At 39.1% G+C, this 16,889-nt stretch overlaps 1 protein-coding gene across 5 annotated transcripts in view; it reads right to left on the reverse strand.

Annotated features, from left to right (window-relative positions):
• The window catches only part of zdhhc1 (zDHHC palmitoyltransferase 1), a 20,801-nt gene extending 4,186 nt beyond the window's left edge, over nucleotides 1-16,615 (reverse strand). For 2 of the 5 annotated variants that reach the window (XM_080437025.1, XM_080437024.1), the window contains exons 1-11: nucleotides 16,243-16,615; nucleotides 15,908-16,000; nucleotides 14,874-15,109; nucleotides 13,990-14,165; nucleotides 12,937-13,038; nucleotides 11,827-11,951; nucleotides 5,837-5,992; nucleotides 4,871-4,983; nucleotides 4,361-4,449; nucleotides 3,905-4,043; nucleotides 3,100-3,187 (exon numbers count right to left, since the gene is read on the reverse strand). In XM_080437025.1, coding sequence (XP_080293151.1) covers nucleotides 3,100-3,187; nucleotides 3,905-4,043; nucleotides 4,361-4,449; nucleotides 4,871-4,983; nucleotides 5,837-5,992; nucleotides 11,827-11,951; nucleotides 12,937-13,038; nucleotides 13,990-14,165; nucleotides 14,874-15,092 — 1,207 coding nt within the window. In that variant the 5' untranslated portion in view covers nucleotides 15,093-15,109; nucleotides 15,908-16,000; nucleotides 16,243-16,615. The remainder of the gene's footprint in view (nucleotides 1-3,099; nucleotides 3,188-3,904; nucleotides 4,044-4,360; nucleotides 4,450-4,870; nucleotides 4,984-5,836; nucleotides 5,993-11,826; nucleotides 11,952-12,936; nucleotides 13,039-13,989; nucleotides 14,166-14,873; nucleotides 15,110-15,907; nucleotides 16,001-16,242) is intronic. The other 3 variants (XM_080437028.1, XM_080437027.1, XM_080437026.1) reach the window with 3 other exon arrangements.
• Nucleotides 16,616-16,889: the final 274 nt, after the last annotated feature.

Below are 16,889 nucleotides of genomic sequence, written 5' to 3' on the forward strand. Positions count from 1 at the left end.
TTTAAATAAATACGCCTAAATAAGCAACTACACTTTAGAAACAAGCCCAAAAAACTGCAACCTGCAACTACTAGGGAAGGAGCAACAACCGTTTCGTAAAGTAAAGTAAAGGACCCAGAAGAACCCTACCACCAGTAAAGGCAACTCCGCACCAAACAGACTCGTCCAGACTATTGCAGACTACTCCAGACTGCAACAGACTGGTATTCGGTTGGCAAAAGTTACCATTTAAGTCTGTCAGCCGACTGGCCATTCATGTGCTAATTTGACTTTTAGCGTGCCAGCGTTGCCAGGTCTGCTTATTATAAGCGACTTTGGGCTTGTTTCCCTGCAAAGCCACTTAGGGATGTTCCCAGCGTTTTTTCTTCACTGACGTGCAGTGGTGTAAAGTAACTAGTACATTTACTCAAGTACTGTACTTAAGTATAATTTTGAGGTACTTTTACTTTACTGGAGTATTTCCAATTGTCTATACTTGTACTCCACAACAATTATTTGAAATGTTTAGTTACTAGTTACTTTGCAGATATAAATCATTATGAAACATACATTAACCTCTTTTGCCCTATTTTATACCTATAAGCTATTTGAAAATAGCAGATCTACAAGCTCACAACGTGTTGCGATGCACGCGTTCTGAGCTTGTAGATCTGCTATTTTCAAACATTTTTGTACTTTTACTTTTGGTACTTTAAGTACATTTTTATACCAATACTTTAGTACTTTTACTCAAGTAAATGTTGAATTCTGGACTTTTACTTGTAACAGACTCAGAGTACATCTATTGCATTCAAGCCTGGAATTTCGTCATTTTAGGGGCAAGGCCACTTGGCCTTTGGTGTTGTAATTTTTTGGAAAGGCCCTGCCCGGTCTTCCTGCCAGGGCAGGAAGGCCATCCAAAAAAATAATAATGATTTTTAAGTCCAAAAATGATTTTTAAGTCCACGGAAATAATGCATTTAACTTGAAGGTTAAGGATCATTGTATTTTAATATATTATAAGAATAGTATAACTATCTGTGAAATATAACCCGTTTATTTCACAAAATAATGTGTTGTCAAATGACCAATATTTAGTTATATAGGTCTCAATATGTCACATTCAGCCCTGGACTTCACTGACTGAAGTAGGGGTCACATTAATCACATTAGATTCACATAATGTATTTTACCCACAATTAATTTTCATTCAAATGAAATGTTAATGAACTTGCACTAATAATGACTTTAGTTGATTTTTCACTCTTTAAAATATAGTATTTCTTAATTATTAATAATTACAGCTTCACGATTTTTTAATTGTTTTTAAATAATAATAAAAAAGGAACATACAAGATTTCCACCCGACAGCCATAATATATAGCCAATATATGGTTCTGTATCAGTATATGAGTCCGTTTTTGCAGATTTCATTCTAATTGGCTACTATGCCTGCATATGAATTTCATGAGCCTGGGTAGGTCACCCTGGCTTGGCGGAGATATGCCCTGTAGCGCACACTCCGCCAGTGATGTAAAGTAACTAAGTACATTTACTCAAGTACTGTACTTAAGTACACTTTTGAGGATTTTTTACTTTACTGGAGTATTTCTAATTTTCAGTACTTTTACTTCTACTCCATACATCTCTGAGGAAAATATTCTACTTTTACACCACTACAATTATTTGAAAACTTTAGTTATTAGTTACTTTGCAGATATAAATTATTACATTATAAAACATACAGTAACCACTTTAGCTCTATTTTATACCTAGGCTATTTGAAAATAGCCGATCTACAAGCTCACAACATGTCGCGAAGCGACGCGTTGTGAGCTTGTAGATCTGCTATTTTCAAACATTTGAGTACTTTTACTTTTGGTACTTTAAGTACATTTTGATACCAATACTTTTGTACTTTTACTCAAGTACTTCTACATTGCAGTATTGATACTTTTACTTAAGTAAAACATTTGAGTACTTTTTCCACCACTGCGCTCCACACAGCAGCAGCAGGTGAAAGCAATTCACTTAAACGAGGGTTGTGTTGCACACCAAAACTGCGCGAAAGTAGGTCAAATCAATCAATCTCTCTCTCTCTCTGGGAGCAACAACGAGAAACAGTGAATGTAGGTTTTCATAGACATGGTCGCTTTTTTCTCTCACATAATCTGGCAACACCGACAGCCCTTTGTTGTCACTGCCACTGCTCTGCCAGTCGGCTAAAAAGCTGAACATGTTCGGTCGGCTCTGGGTCGGCCGAAAAGGTCCCGACGGACCCCCCGACGGACCCCTAACCGACTGGCCGACGCTTCCCGAAGCCAAATCGGCCCAAAGTCGGGCCGATTTGGATTGGTCTGGAGCCAGCTTAAAGCCAACTCTCCACCGCACCCATATCGGCCCGTCTCGGCCGCGGAAGGCGTTGGAAAGCGTTTCCTGCCGACAACCTGTTGTAGATAGCGCCATGCCGTCGGGCCGTGGGGTAGTGAAGTGAATCAAAGCATGAGTAGAGAAACAGTTGTACTCGTGCTTTGATTCACTTCACTACCACGGCTATCGACGGCCCTACCGGTCGGGACACGACTGAACCTGCTCAGTCGTTGATTATAGAAGTCCCGACCGACAGCACGGTGCTATCTACAATAGGTTGTCGGCAGGAGACGCTTTCAAACGCCTTCCGCGGCCGAGGCGGGCCGATATCGGTGCGGTGGAGAGTTGACTTTACTGGTGGTAGGATTCTTCTGAATCCTTTTCTTTACTTTACTTTACTTTATTATGGATCCCCATAAGCACTTGCCTAAGCATGGCTATTCTTCCTGGGGTCCGTCACACCCAAATACACATCATACACAACAACATACTACAGATACAATACACAGACAATAGTTCACCTACAAAAGTTAAGAAATACATTTCAGAAATTTACAATTTTACAATATTGTACATTTCATGATCAAAAGGAGAAAAGGGTTACCCATACCTCTTACAGTTATGCAACAAATCATACATTTCCTGTATTTATTTACTTTTATTCTTTCTCTTCGTTCCCTCTGTTTCTTCAACCTACCAATATTAAACTAACTAAAATAATAATAATAATAATAAATAAAATAAACAAACTGTGGGGTCGAAGGTCACTGGTCTCCATTGCGACTTCATTGACCATGTTGACTTCAGCAGGAACTTTATGTACCTTCCTCTTCTTCTTCTGAAAATAAACCAGAACACACAGAAATTGTAATTAAATAATTACAGACCTACAGCCATATTGCCTTTCATATCCAATAATATTCAATAAAGTAGCTTCTGAGCAGCTCCAAGATGTTATCGAAGATGAAGGACTTAACATCTTCAAATAAAATTCAATATGTTTATCATGGAAAACACAGTATAGCGAGTGCCCTTCTTAGTTGCTCATGACATTTTTATGTAATGTATACTGATAAAGGTGTATATAACATCTTGTTGATTGTATGCAGCCATTGTCACTATTGATCATACATCCTACTTAATGCATTTATACTTTGTTGTATGATGATTGTCCTGCGCTGGAAATAGCCGATTAGAAAAATGTAGGCATTTCCAGCAATGCTCTGAGATCTCCTACTCCCTTTCGGCAATTTGGTAAATTGGTAATTTGTGTTAACGTTCGCCTATTATGACTATTTGTGTGGTTAAAGACTGGATGACTTCTAACCACTTGAACCCTAGCATCCCTATTCTGGGGCTAACATTCAGCGCTGAGGATATTTAGTGTAGTGCGACTGTGAACTACAAAAACAGGAGGTAGCCTAGTATAGAGGCCTTTGGAATCCGGTCAAGTATAGGGTTTAAGTGGCTAGGTTTCTACAGTTGAACCCACACAATCCTGAAATCCGGGCTAAAATATGTTGGTGCGTGTGCCAGGGTAAGTGTTTGGGGTTACCTGTCTCTGGGTGTTGTGGGTGTGATTGTGGGTGTGATTGTGGGTGTGACTGAGGGCGTGGTCTGTCGACACAGTGGCCTGAAGCTCCTCCTCTCCAACATGACTGGACACACTCCTCACCCTGCCATTTCCATAGAAACTATACACACACACATACATTGAAATAAATTAAATGTATACAGTACATGTACAGTTACAGTATATCCAATATTGACAACTTTGAACGTGATTTGTCACTTATAATGTGGTTTGTAATATCATTTGTCATATATTTTTCTGCTCGGTTAAGGACAGCAGCTCTGCGTGAGACGGTAAATATAGCATCACAGTGAGGCTTCAGACTTAGATTTTTTATATATTTCATTATTGTTTGTTATGCACTTCATAAACTAAAGCAAAATAGTAAATAAAGTTTATTATTGTTAGTATGGGTGCTATTTTCAGCATAAAACGTACTCTGGAGCTCCCTGTGGTGCCATAGTGGTAGTGTCCTCTACTTCCATGTCTGGGTTGGTATATCCCAGAGATCCCGAGAAGCTTCCCTCCTGACACAGAAAACACACATTTAAGTTGATGTTCATACCATCAGTGGTTCTCAAGCTTTTTAATTTCAAGGACCCCCATAACTCTCAGAGTTACAGACCTGTACCGGGCCATTTGGAACCCCCTCAACAAACCCTGAGGGTCCCTGGACCCAACTTTGAGAACCCCTGGTTCATATGATTGCTTGCTAATTGGTAAGAAGTAGCAGGAGTAGTACTAGTCCCAGTAGTAGCAACAGTAGAGATACTAGAAATAACAGTAATACTAGTAGTCGGAGTAGTAGCAATATAGTAAAAGGAGTAAGTAGTTTCAGTAGCAATAGCAGTGGCACTACCAGTAGTATTATTAGTATTATTAAAAGTAGAGGTAGTAATAGTACTAGCAGAGTTAAAAGTATAAGTATTAAGTAGTAGTATTTTTTACCTTCAATAGATTTAGTGTAGGTAGTCTAGTATCTGATGCTCCTTTAGTCCCTCTATTCTCCTGGCGGTGGCGCTGACGCACAATGTACTCATATGTACTCAACCTGTTCCACACTATGCACACATGCACACACACAGTTTATTATCACCACAGACAAACTCTTTCTTTCTGTCCTATAATAATAATAATAATAATAATAATAATAATAATAACACTTAAGCACTTTTTAAAACAGGAGTTACAAAGTGCTGAACAGCAATTGGAGCATAAAATATATAGATAAAATAAAACATTTAAAAGCCTAAGGATAAGGGAATAACATAGTTAACACAAGTTCTAACAACGATAAAACTAAGAGGAGTCCAAAAGAAATACAATAGTCCCCACAAAACACAATCTAAGTACAGACATGTGCCCACATCAACAAACAAACAAATACAAGCGTACACAAACAGTTATGGCAAATGAGGGGAATAAGGGAAGGCTTTCCTGAACAGATGTGTTTTCAGAAGTGACTTAAAAGATGACAGAATTGGCTTGATTGCCACGGGTAGGGTGTTCCATAGCCTTGGTGCTTGGACGGCAAAAAAACGGTCACCCCTAGCGACTAGGCGTGTTTTGGGGACCTCTATAATAGATCTTGGGTTCCCAAAAGTTTTCAGCTGAGACCCAAAATATAATGTTGTTGTGACCATGGCACCCAAACCTACAATAATACATTATGAATGAATAACTTAAGCCCTATTTCAAAAATAGTGAAAATAGCCTATTTAAAAGCTCACAACGGGTTGCATCGCGACTGCTGTGAGGCTATTTTCACTATCTCTTGAAGGTTTATACAATTATGGAATGTTTTAGATTTCTTTTTCCTGTAATTCTACTGAAATATATAATTTCCCGACCCAGTGTTTGGGAACCAGTGCTATAGAGACAATCATCAGGAAATAACTGTCCAGTTGTACTTACTGAGGTATATATGGAAGCAAAGTAGATGCCCCAGTAATGCAGTAGATAGGAGACCCAGGGCGACGGTGACTGCTGCCAGAGCAGGGATAGCAGCTCCTGCTGTAGTTACTGGAGCTACAGGCAAGAACACAAACCACACACCAGTCTCATTACGTACTACACACGCACACGCACACACACACACACACACACACACACACACACACACACACACACACACACACACACACACACACACACACACACACACACACACACACGCACACACACGCACACACACACACACACACACACACACACACACACACACACACACACACACACAAAAACATCATATTATCAACATGATAATAATAATAATAATAATAATAATAATAATAATAATAATAATAATAATAATAATAATAATAATAAGTGTAATAATAATAATAACTAGAAAATGTGCTCCTCGGAGCACAAGTCTCCGCCAGCAGACCCGTGCTATTTTAATAGCACAGGTTTCAGATGCTCATTTGCTGCTTCTTTAGTTTGCATAATGGGAGTTAGTTACATTGTGTGATCTCAGCCTCCTATTTATATATTTATATTACATATTGTGATGTCACGTAAAACTGACCAATGTTAGGTGTTCTCAGAGGAACACACACACACACGGACGGACGGGTGATTTGTACTGCAAGGTACTGTTGGTAGAATGTGCGTGGTTTTTGGTGTTCTGCAGGGGCGACTGAATATGTAGTGTTTGCATCTAAAGAATGTTCTTCTTGAAGCAATGTGTCATATGGGAGTGGTCGTAATTGACTGGTTTGTTCAAATACTTGTCTGTCTTCTTCATCTTCATTGTCTTGAACAGTTTCAGCAGTTGATTGGTGTGTTTGATCAATGTCAGTTTTCTCTAGTGCTACATAATGTATTTGATCAAGGTGGCCAATTGTTACAGTATTAAGACTTCGGCCTTGTTGTTGTGGGATAATTCAACTCTAAAGTCCTCTTCTGTGTTACTGTTGTAGATGAGTATGCTTTCTTAGCTTTGGCCTTCTGCGCCTTTGCTTGACCAATGTTAGGTGTTCTCAGAGGGACACACACACGCACGGACGGGTGATTTGGACCGGAAGGTATTGTTCCAATCAAGACTGATTGATCCTGTCTTACCTCACTTCAAAAAGTAAAATCTTTTTGAAGTGACACACCTATTTAAAGGATTTTATTTCGTCATAAGCCCCTCTAGCCAATCAAAGGCATTGGTGTCAACATATTGACACGTGTCACGTGGAGCTTGACCAATGTTAGCTTGGCTAACAATGTTTGCTCACACACGGCGGGACGAAGCGAAAACATATTCTCCACCTACGGCGGAGACAATAATAATAATAATAATAATGTAAAACCTAGGTTTAAACCCATGGAAATTTTGGATTGTTTTGGTATATGAGCGACACATTGACAGTATAAAGGTAATAAATAGTCAAATATCTGCTGTTACAGCAAAGGCAACCAGAAGTTGATTGCACATGGACTCTTGCACACTTGACTACTAGGATGTGCTGAACATTGATATAATTACGTTTGTTCGGATTAGAGCCCGACTGATGGCAGATTTTAGTGTCCGATGCCGATGCCGATTTTTGGAGTTGTAGACCACCGATTACCGATGTTTTGAGCAATATTTTGTCAAAAAGTGCAAAATGCTCTAATCAATTTGAGAACATTTACAAAATTATATATTAAAACATTCTATGAAAATATTTAACTTGAATTATACAACGAACAAGCAAATAATTAAATATAAAATACACTAATTGAACTTTTATTTTATTTAACCACTGGAGATTGTTCAAAAATAGCCAATCTACAACGCACAACATATGGACGATAGGTTGAAAGTGGTTAAAAATCTATAATTGCCAATAACAATGTCGTCAAAAAAGTCAAATAACGGACGATATATCAGTCTGGCTCTAGTTAGGATAACTTTTGATAGACTGTCTGGAGGGCATGTTCATTCATTCATATATTAATTGATAGACTAGTGATAGACTGTGCATATACTCCTTGATACACTCAAGTGTTGATGGACTTTACATATACGTACATTTATTGATAGACTGTATACATTCATTCAGAAATCCAGTGCAGATATTTGGTGCCAGAATATAAGCCTGACTCTTATTAATAATAGTATTATCTTTTTAATTTCTCTAGGTTTGTTGCTGAAGGAAAAATATCTTCAAGCAATATCTTACAAGCTCCCAGAATAACTTTATTATGTCAGAGTACAACCTTTTGACCTACTTGTACTCCAATCTAATAAAGTTATTCTGGGAGCTTTTAAGACAGCTTGTGAATATATTCTGTTCAGCTTTATGTGTCTTTTTTTTATCCAGCACACGTTAAAGTTATTTTTGGATGCGCATGCACCTCTTGAACTGCACTTATTTTTATACCTTTTACCTGTACTTTTCCTGTGTTTCAACTTTGTTGCTGTTGCTGCTATCACACCTGAATTTCCCTCCCAGGATGAAAAAGGCTCATCTTATATCCACCAACCATAATCATACTGTAGCTGCCTTGCATTGTTACAGCAAGTTGGTTTATTTGATGCTGCTTTGTTACTGAGCTGGTGATAATGTTTAACGGCAGTGCTATTGAAGGGTTTGCATGTGTGTCTGATGCTCAGCAGTGGAAATGGAAATAGTATTGCTGAGCTGCCGCTAAAGGACTAAAGTCATGCACCTAATTAAAAGTAATTGGTGTCAAACTTGGTGTCAGGCTTGAATAATAAGATGGCTGCACATATTTCTTTAAGCGCCCCTAGTGTCACATGTTCGACGTCTCTGGCAAAAGCATGCATCCTGGTACAGGAGGTACAAGCATGACATTGTGCTATACGTGGGGTCTTACATGTATTTAAGTTACACTATATAATATGCCTATTATCAGGAAAAGCAACCCAAATCCTCACATGGCTAATGCAAAGGTCTTGATGATTGTTGTACAAAAGTGAACAAGAACTAAATAGTACTGGCCAGGCCTAAGCTTACTGCTAACAAAGAAAGTTTGTTTTCATTTATCAAAATGAGAAACTATAATTCAAAGCACAGTAAAATGTGATGAGTTTTGCTTCATTATTGTTGGAAAACATTAACCTAAAACACCTAAACACTGAACCTAAAATGTATCATCTTAAAATGGGCAGTAGAAATGATATTAAGGGTGCGTTCGGAAATACAGCGCTGAGCGCATTGACCAATACAAACTAATAGGCGAGTGCACTCTGGTGCGCAATTTCTGAACGCACCCTAAATGTACATCAGTACAGTCAATGGTACCCAGGGAATCCACATGTGTCCATGAGCTGCTGCTATGTTCCCTGCTGGCTATCAGGTGAGAGTGAGAACTGCACTGTATGTACAGTATGTACAATGTGTTCCACATTGGAACACAGGTTCTTTTGTTTCTGAAAAGTAACAGTTTGACATGAATTTAGAAGGTTTCCACCCGACAGCGATGTTATGTGTGGGACATTGTTTGTATGCTGCAGGGCCCCATTGATTATTTCACACATGCAGGCCAATATGTCCCATGACAAATATACTGTAATTCTTCAAACTATTCTATTGACATATCAAGAAATGAGAACCAATACCCATGCAGTTCTCTGTGGATCATTTCCATGTTCTGAAGAGAAGTGACAAGCCATTAATATCTATTGTTGTCGTGGATGACATGTAGTATTACTTTCGCTGTTAGTACTAGTCACATCCTGACGAGACTTCAACACACAAACTTGAGCAATACTGGTAGTAAATCTAAAGGGGATGTGGTTGCTCCCAAGCTATGATGCTAAATTCACAGAATCCTCATGATGTTATTTTGCCAACTACTCTATAACTGTGCTGTTCTCCAAAACAAAGGGGAAGTGGGATGTTTTTTTGTTTGTTTTTTTGCCAATTAGATATGGTTGTCATGGTTGCTAAGTAAGTAACAGTCAAGCAATGAGGACATGTATCCCGTTTAGAAGGCGCTAAACCAGGGAGATGGATTGCTGAGATGGAGCGCCACACCAACCATAAGCTCCCAGTACTTATCGCATATCTTAGGTACCAAAGTTGTGTTACTATCTGCTGAGTTGGCAGTTCCCAGTATCGAGCCCAGAGGGAGGAGTAGGACCGAGGTGCTACGTCCTCTTGGTCGGGGCTGCTCACTGGTAGGTCAGCCAGAAGGGTACATTAGCAGTGGTGAGTTGAAAACCACACACACACACACCAAACAGCTTTATTCTTATCTGTGGTGCGGGGAATCCAAAGCCCCTAAAGTACACCCAAGAAAACACCTAAGCACAATAATGCCCACACACAATTGATCACCTCTGCGATGATTTATATATATAAAAAAATGTAATCAATTCCATGCAGAGGTGATCCAGTGTGTGTGGGCATTATTTTTCATTTTGGATATAATAGCAATAGAGACACACGGCCGGAAGCGGAAGGCCTACAAATCCACGCCCACTTTTGACACTCGGGGTCCGTTAGAACGATGAACTGCAGCTCTCAATGCAATCTCTATGAGGCATTGTAAAATACCGTCATTTCACTGGTTAACTACTGAGGCTGTAGCGATTTTTTTTGTGTTCTAATAATCTGTGCCATTTGTTTAATTTGTCCTTTTTAATGTCCCATATCTTTCATCTCGATATACTACCCACAATATACTATAATATACTCCATCAGTATGTCAAAATCGCTAGCATCGGAGATCTAGAGTTTAAGTGATCGCATGGTATATACGTCACGGACGCATCCCTTGAGGTTTTCAATACCCAGAAAACTGGCGAAAGTGGCCGTTTTCAATAGGTTTTGGTCATTATCTCTGGAACAGAAGGAAAACACATTTTCGTTTTTTTGTTTTTTTGTTTAGGGGAGGCGAGATCTTAGTTGTGCAGGCGACCGCCTCTCCTGCCTCTACAGTGGGTACGCCACTGGTCGGCGCTCGGCACTCGTAAAGACAGTGATGTCACTGAAATGCCCGTCTGCTGTCTACCCTCTGCTGTGTTAGATATGTTGACAAAGACACTCCATACATTTGGAAACATATTTTTATTTAAATCAATATCGTCTTCAGTTAATGCAGGATAATGTTAAAAGTAGGCTAACTTTCATATCCTCTCATAGGGAATGCATTGGCAGCTGCTGTTCATCGTTCTAACGGACCTCGAGTAGCGGCGCTGTCTCAAAAGTGGGCGTGAAATTTGTAGTCCCCGTGTGTCTCTATGCCACTGGCAACATAGAAATGTAAGGGAAGGTTTAATTGGTATAACAACTAAATTCAGAGAAAGAAATAGGTCTTTTTTATTTTTCATTCAATGCCTCTACACTATATAAGTCACGTACATACAACTGGAAAGAGAATGGCCTTGTCTTTTTTAGTGATCTATATTTTAATGGGAAGTTCGGTTCCATGGAAACAAATATAAATACACAGTCAGAGGTATTTTGAAAGGCATTCACAGAAATTCTGTCACCCATGGACCCATTTCTGTCATACTAATTATCTAAATCAGATAGATCTGTCTGGATTAACATATATTATTTTAGTTTTCTTCTTTTTTTGACTTCCTTCTGGAAGTTAATTATTCTTCTTCCCCTAGGGCATGTGGAGTATGGGTTGGTGGATGCTAGGTTTTGTTTTGTAATGTAAAACATTTGGAAAAAATAAGAAACTATGGCTTGTTTATTTATTGTGATGCTGAACTCTTTGTTTTTGGTATGTGTCATGTCATGTGCTCTGTGTCATGTTTCATGATGTTATTTAGCCAACTACTCTATAACTGTTCTCTAAGATAAAGGGGAAGTGGGATGTACATTTAATGTTTTTTTTTTGCCAGTTAGTTATGAATGTCATGTGTGCTAAAGCATTAGTCAACCTTGCATATTTTGCTGACACAGCCACCCAGGGTACATGTTGTTCAAGTTCAGGATTCATCTTACCTAGGAAGTGTTTGTCTGAGCGGAGCTGGGTGGGATCCAGGAAGTACTGAATGAAGACATACGAGGAAATGAGCAGAACCAGGCTTATCCCCACCAACGCAGAAATTACACTGTTCAGAAACATCCTGTAGAGAAAAAACACGCTGTTCAGAAACATATTATAGAGAAAAAACAATGCTGCTTACTCAGAAGCACCACTGTTCAATGGGATGGCTCTCTGGCCTCGGTTGCCAGGGCTGGTATGTTTTTTTTTGTTTTGCCAGCTAGCCTCTGCAGAGTCAGATTGATTGATTGATTGATTGATTGATTGATTGACTGACTGATTAAAATAACGTTTTATTAATAAAAATTACCTGTGGATTGCAGCGTTCAATATGAGATGCATTATTTGCCTTTTGACTGATTACAATGCACAGATGTGTGAAATCACATGGTTTTGAAACAGGGTTGGTATTTAAAGGTAGCTCTCCACCAAACAGACATACAGTCGAATGAAGTCGGGACGGTTGGAAGGTATGAAAACAGTTGGCTACTATGGGGCTAAAAATAGCCTATGGCTTGAACAACAAGCCTGCTGCTATCCGATGCTCGAAAGCGCTTTCGACGCTTCCCTACAACTTGCGACCCGACGTGACAGTGTCCCCACCGCCCATTCAACAGCAGATTTTCGGCAACAGACGCTTTCCAAGACTTACCCGCCCCGACGTCGGTGCAGTGGAGCAGTCCGATATCATTTTAGGCAGTGGGCTTTTTTGTATTACTAATTTCTGTTTGTATATGTATAAAAAACGTGTACGATATCATGGATGAAATGGATCACATGTATTGTACGAACCTGCAATAAAGTATAAAAAGATGGTGACCTGCTGCATGTAGTACAAGTCCAAGAGAATGCACGCATATCCGAAAGAATTACAACATATGCTGAAATAATAGTACTAAAGAAGAGAGAGGATATTATCCGCACACTGTTTTAGGTGAATTTTGATGAGCGTACAACATTTTGACCGAAATGGTCTTTATCAGGTACATGTATAACAGAATTCTGAGGAAGAGAGCGGTTGCTTGAAATCTCACCAATTAAATAAAGATTAAAATACTAGTACCCACTTGTAATTCCTGCTGCCCACACAGTTGTTCAGCCATCTGCAATGGTGATCGAAGCTGGCAACACACTTGTTACAGGCACTGCAATGCTTTGACTTGGGACCTCTGCAACAAGCAATTCAGACAACAATAAAACAACATATAGTATCCTGTGTATTGGTATACATGTCCTAGGTGTAGTAGGAGAAGATGCCATCCTTAACCCATTCAATCCAGGAACGCATCTCTGTCATTTTAAAGATTTCTTTGGGCTATTGAAAAATAGCAGATATACAACTCATAGCGCAGCACCTAGTGCCGCACTATGAGCTTGTAGATCTGCTATTTATATTTTTTAATCTTGAACATTTGTGCAAATATTTGAATATATATATATTTTAAGGGAACATTTGTAACTCAAATCTTTGCTTCATGGGGGTCCCTGGAACTAAATGTTTTGAGATGGGGGTCCACGGCCAAATACATGTAATTTTGGGGGTCCTTGACATGAAAAAGTTTGAGCACCACTGATATAGCAACATACGTTTTTCAAAAAACTGTAGGATTTAGAAGACATTTGTAGAATCCCCAGAAGCAGAAGATTTGAGTTAAAAATGTTCACTTTAAAACTATGTATATATTCAAAGATTAGCACAAATTTTCTAGATTAAAAAGAAATAGCATGGATCTAAGCTCGTATGAGCTTGTATATCTGCTATTTTTGAACAGCCAAATGAAATCTAACAATGACACAGATTCTTCCCCAGTCTAAATGGGTTATAGAGACGGACTGGAAATCACAGGAGAAAAGGATCGTTTTAATCCCAATCAGAATGTAAAACAGAACAGATGTCAGCAGAATGTAGGATTGTGTGCAATGGAACTGGATCAATTCTAGCGGTGTCTGAATTTAAAATAGAGTACCAATACAAATTTTTCCTTCCTGATACTGATTCCGATATCATTGTAGGCAGTATCGGCAGCTTTTCCGATACTGGTATTGGTATCCGAACAACTCTTCTTCAAAAACGTTTAGACTTTTCACTTCATCTTTGATGGTATTTGATGTCCACTCACACATCAACTTGACAGAGATAGCAGTGGCAGTTCTCGATTACGTGGGCATGTTTGGTGCGGTCGAACATGGGTACCGGAGCCTTGTAGCTCTTGGCTCGCACGTTGTAGTCTGCCGGGTCGATGGACACTGCCATGAGGTGGACAAACAGGTGACACGCAAACATTATGCCAGTACACTGACACACACAGTTAAGGACCAGAAAAAAAGCACTGACGAGGGAACCCACTGCCACTGGAGCTCACCTCTGGGTTTTAGATCTACAAACTGTACAATCAGCAAACAGGGGCCAGACAATTAGGGGTGCAACAGTTAATTGAACTAATCAATTTAATCAATTATAAAAAATATATGTATTTTTTATAATCAATTTGAATAAAATAATCAATTTAGTTTTTATTGTATAAAAAAAATAAGATTTTTTTTATATCTCAAGAATAGAGAAAATAAAGAAACGTGTCACGATGTGATGCATTGTGAGCTTGTAGATCAGCTAGTTTTGCTATGTCTGTGCAACACCATTGTATAACAAAGTATAAAACATGACAAGCGATTAATTGATATAAAAAACACACTTCTCAATTATTTGATTAATTAAAAAAAGTAATTGATAGAATACTCGCTAAGTAAATAATCCATAGTTGTAGCCCTACAGACAATATTCACTTAATCATAAAAAGTTAATTGTTGGAGTAAGTAACAGCACCAGGACAGTTATGAGAGATTATGTTTTAAAATAACTGAATATAGAAAGACATGTGAGTGAAGTAACTAGAAGAGTGATGTTGAGTTCTGAAACCTGCACATATCCCATGTGGCAGGAAAACTCTAAACTAAACGTAATATATGTCGACTCAGCAGTCAGCATGTTTAATGAAAAGGATACTATGTATCCAGCTGGTATCCAGTGCGGAGGCAGCAGAGGTACAAATACTCCAAAGCCGGTAACAGCGAAGTAAAGATACAGGAGCCAAGCCAGTAGCTGGAAGGGGTGCGGCGGCCAGCTCCAACCGTTGGTTCGAGAACATAGGGGAAGGTCCGTCCTGCGCACCCCTCCCTCACTCACAGGGGCTGTACGATTAGGGTTCCTACTGCACACATCCATGGGGGGGGTTGAGGGGTCTAGAATAGAACAACAAAACACAAATGTAAGCTCTATCAGCCAAGTGGCATTATACACGCTGTATGTATGATGTTCATTGGAAGAGAACATCAGAGAATGTTCTCTGATGTTACAAAACCCCATTCCAGTGTTTGCCTGACAAACCCCCCTACAACGTGAGTCTCATAAATTGGACCCTTTGCCTTCCTTCACCACAAACAAAATCTTGCACTATTATTAACTGGACAACAGTGCAAACGATGACATTGACTACTGCAAATTCTAATTCAAAAGGGAAACATTGTTCCAAACAGCCCTGTGTTCACTGCTGCTAGGCAGAATCCCTGGCCTGAAATCGAGTCACTCCTTGGAGAGAATTATTTTAATATTTTAATAAAAGTAACCCTAAGCAGCAGGAGCATCTTATTTCTCATCAATTATTTGATTTCTGGGTTTTTTAGAGCAAAAAACAGAGTATATGTAAACAACACACAATATCCATGTGTGTTGTATGTGTTCAAATGACGAAGATTTAACAGAATAAACTATATGATCTTTACATTTTTATAATGACACTTATTGTTTGTTCCACTGTTGATAGTTATTAATAATGAATGACTGGTGGGAGAGATTATATAGCTGGCATCTTTACTGATGTCAGGAGAAACAGCAAATTATTACTATGGTATATCCATTAACGGACACAACTTAACATAGGACACTGATTTGTATATCTTATCAAATTGTGTGGCATGGAGGAGGGGGGAATTATTCTGTATAATGGGGAATTATGTGTGGACCATGCTTAGATTCCTTACCCCTTTAGCTTGGGTTAAATGTTCCTCTGGCCTGCAGCATCTCAGGGTGTGATCCTCCGTGTGACTTCCATCCATCACAATATGTCTGTCTGTCTGTCACAAACACAAAGTTGGGTCAGTCAGACGGCTGACAGCTCGGGTCAATATTCGTCTTCTCTATTGATTGGCTGATTGATTGAATACTTTATTAACAGTTTGAAAGAGGGAAAAAAGCACAGAAAGTACAGCTCAATACAAAAGGATGCTACTAAGGATTAAACGCAAGAAAGCACTATGGCTTGTTTCCATTGGGGTCCTATGTATTCAATTCATCGAAAGTAACAGCAGATAGATACCTGTCGGCTGGCTGTCTAGATCAACAGCACCAACCTGCAGATGAATCATTCATTGCAGGGGAAAAACGACCTTACTCAGTTGTCTTTAAGGACAATAGTAGCCAGGTTAACCAGGTTAAAGATAACCAGCTTTCAATAGAACCGTTAGCGTGATCGACTAGCGTTCAGGACCATGCTAACCTAACGGTACTATATTATCTAGGAGTTAACGGTCGTTAGAACATCATTTAGTAAACGTTTGTGCCCCATTAGTTATATATAATTATTATCTAGTGACTAGGAATTGCCGAAACGGCTAATTCGTTTAATAGCGATCATTTTTGCTTTATTAACGTCGCCTATAGCTAACTAGCCAGTTAGCTTAGTAGCCGTCTGGTGGTCTCTTCTGAGCCCAGCTCGTCTCGTACGCTGTTTCCTTGGTAACGATCCAGGACCAACTCCCATTGGTCACTTTCAGCGTTGCCAAATTGTGTGAAAGAAACAACCAACCAGGCCTATGAACAAGCCCAAAAGAAGCAACTATGGGCCACATGAGCACTTTAAACTACAAGCATGCGACGCGTTGTGAGCTTGTAGATTGGCCTGTAGATTCAAAAACTCTTGCAATAAAATGTGGAATATTTTGAATATTTTTAAACATTCTAACA

This window comes from Gymnoscopelus braueri, assembly GCF_963280865.1.
Source record: "Gymnoscopelus braueri genome assembly, chromosome: 1".
NCBI lineage: Eukaryota > Metazoa > Chordata > Actinopteri > Myctophiformes > Myctophidae > Gymnoscopelus > Gymnoscopelus braueri.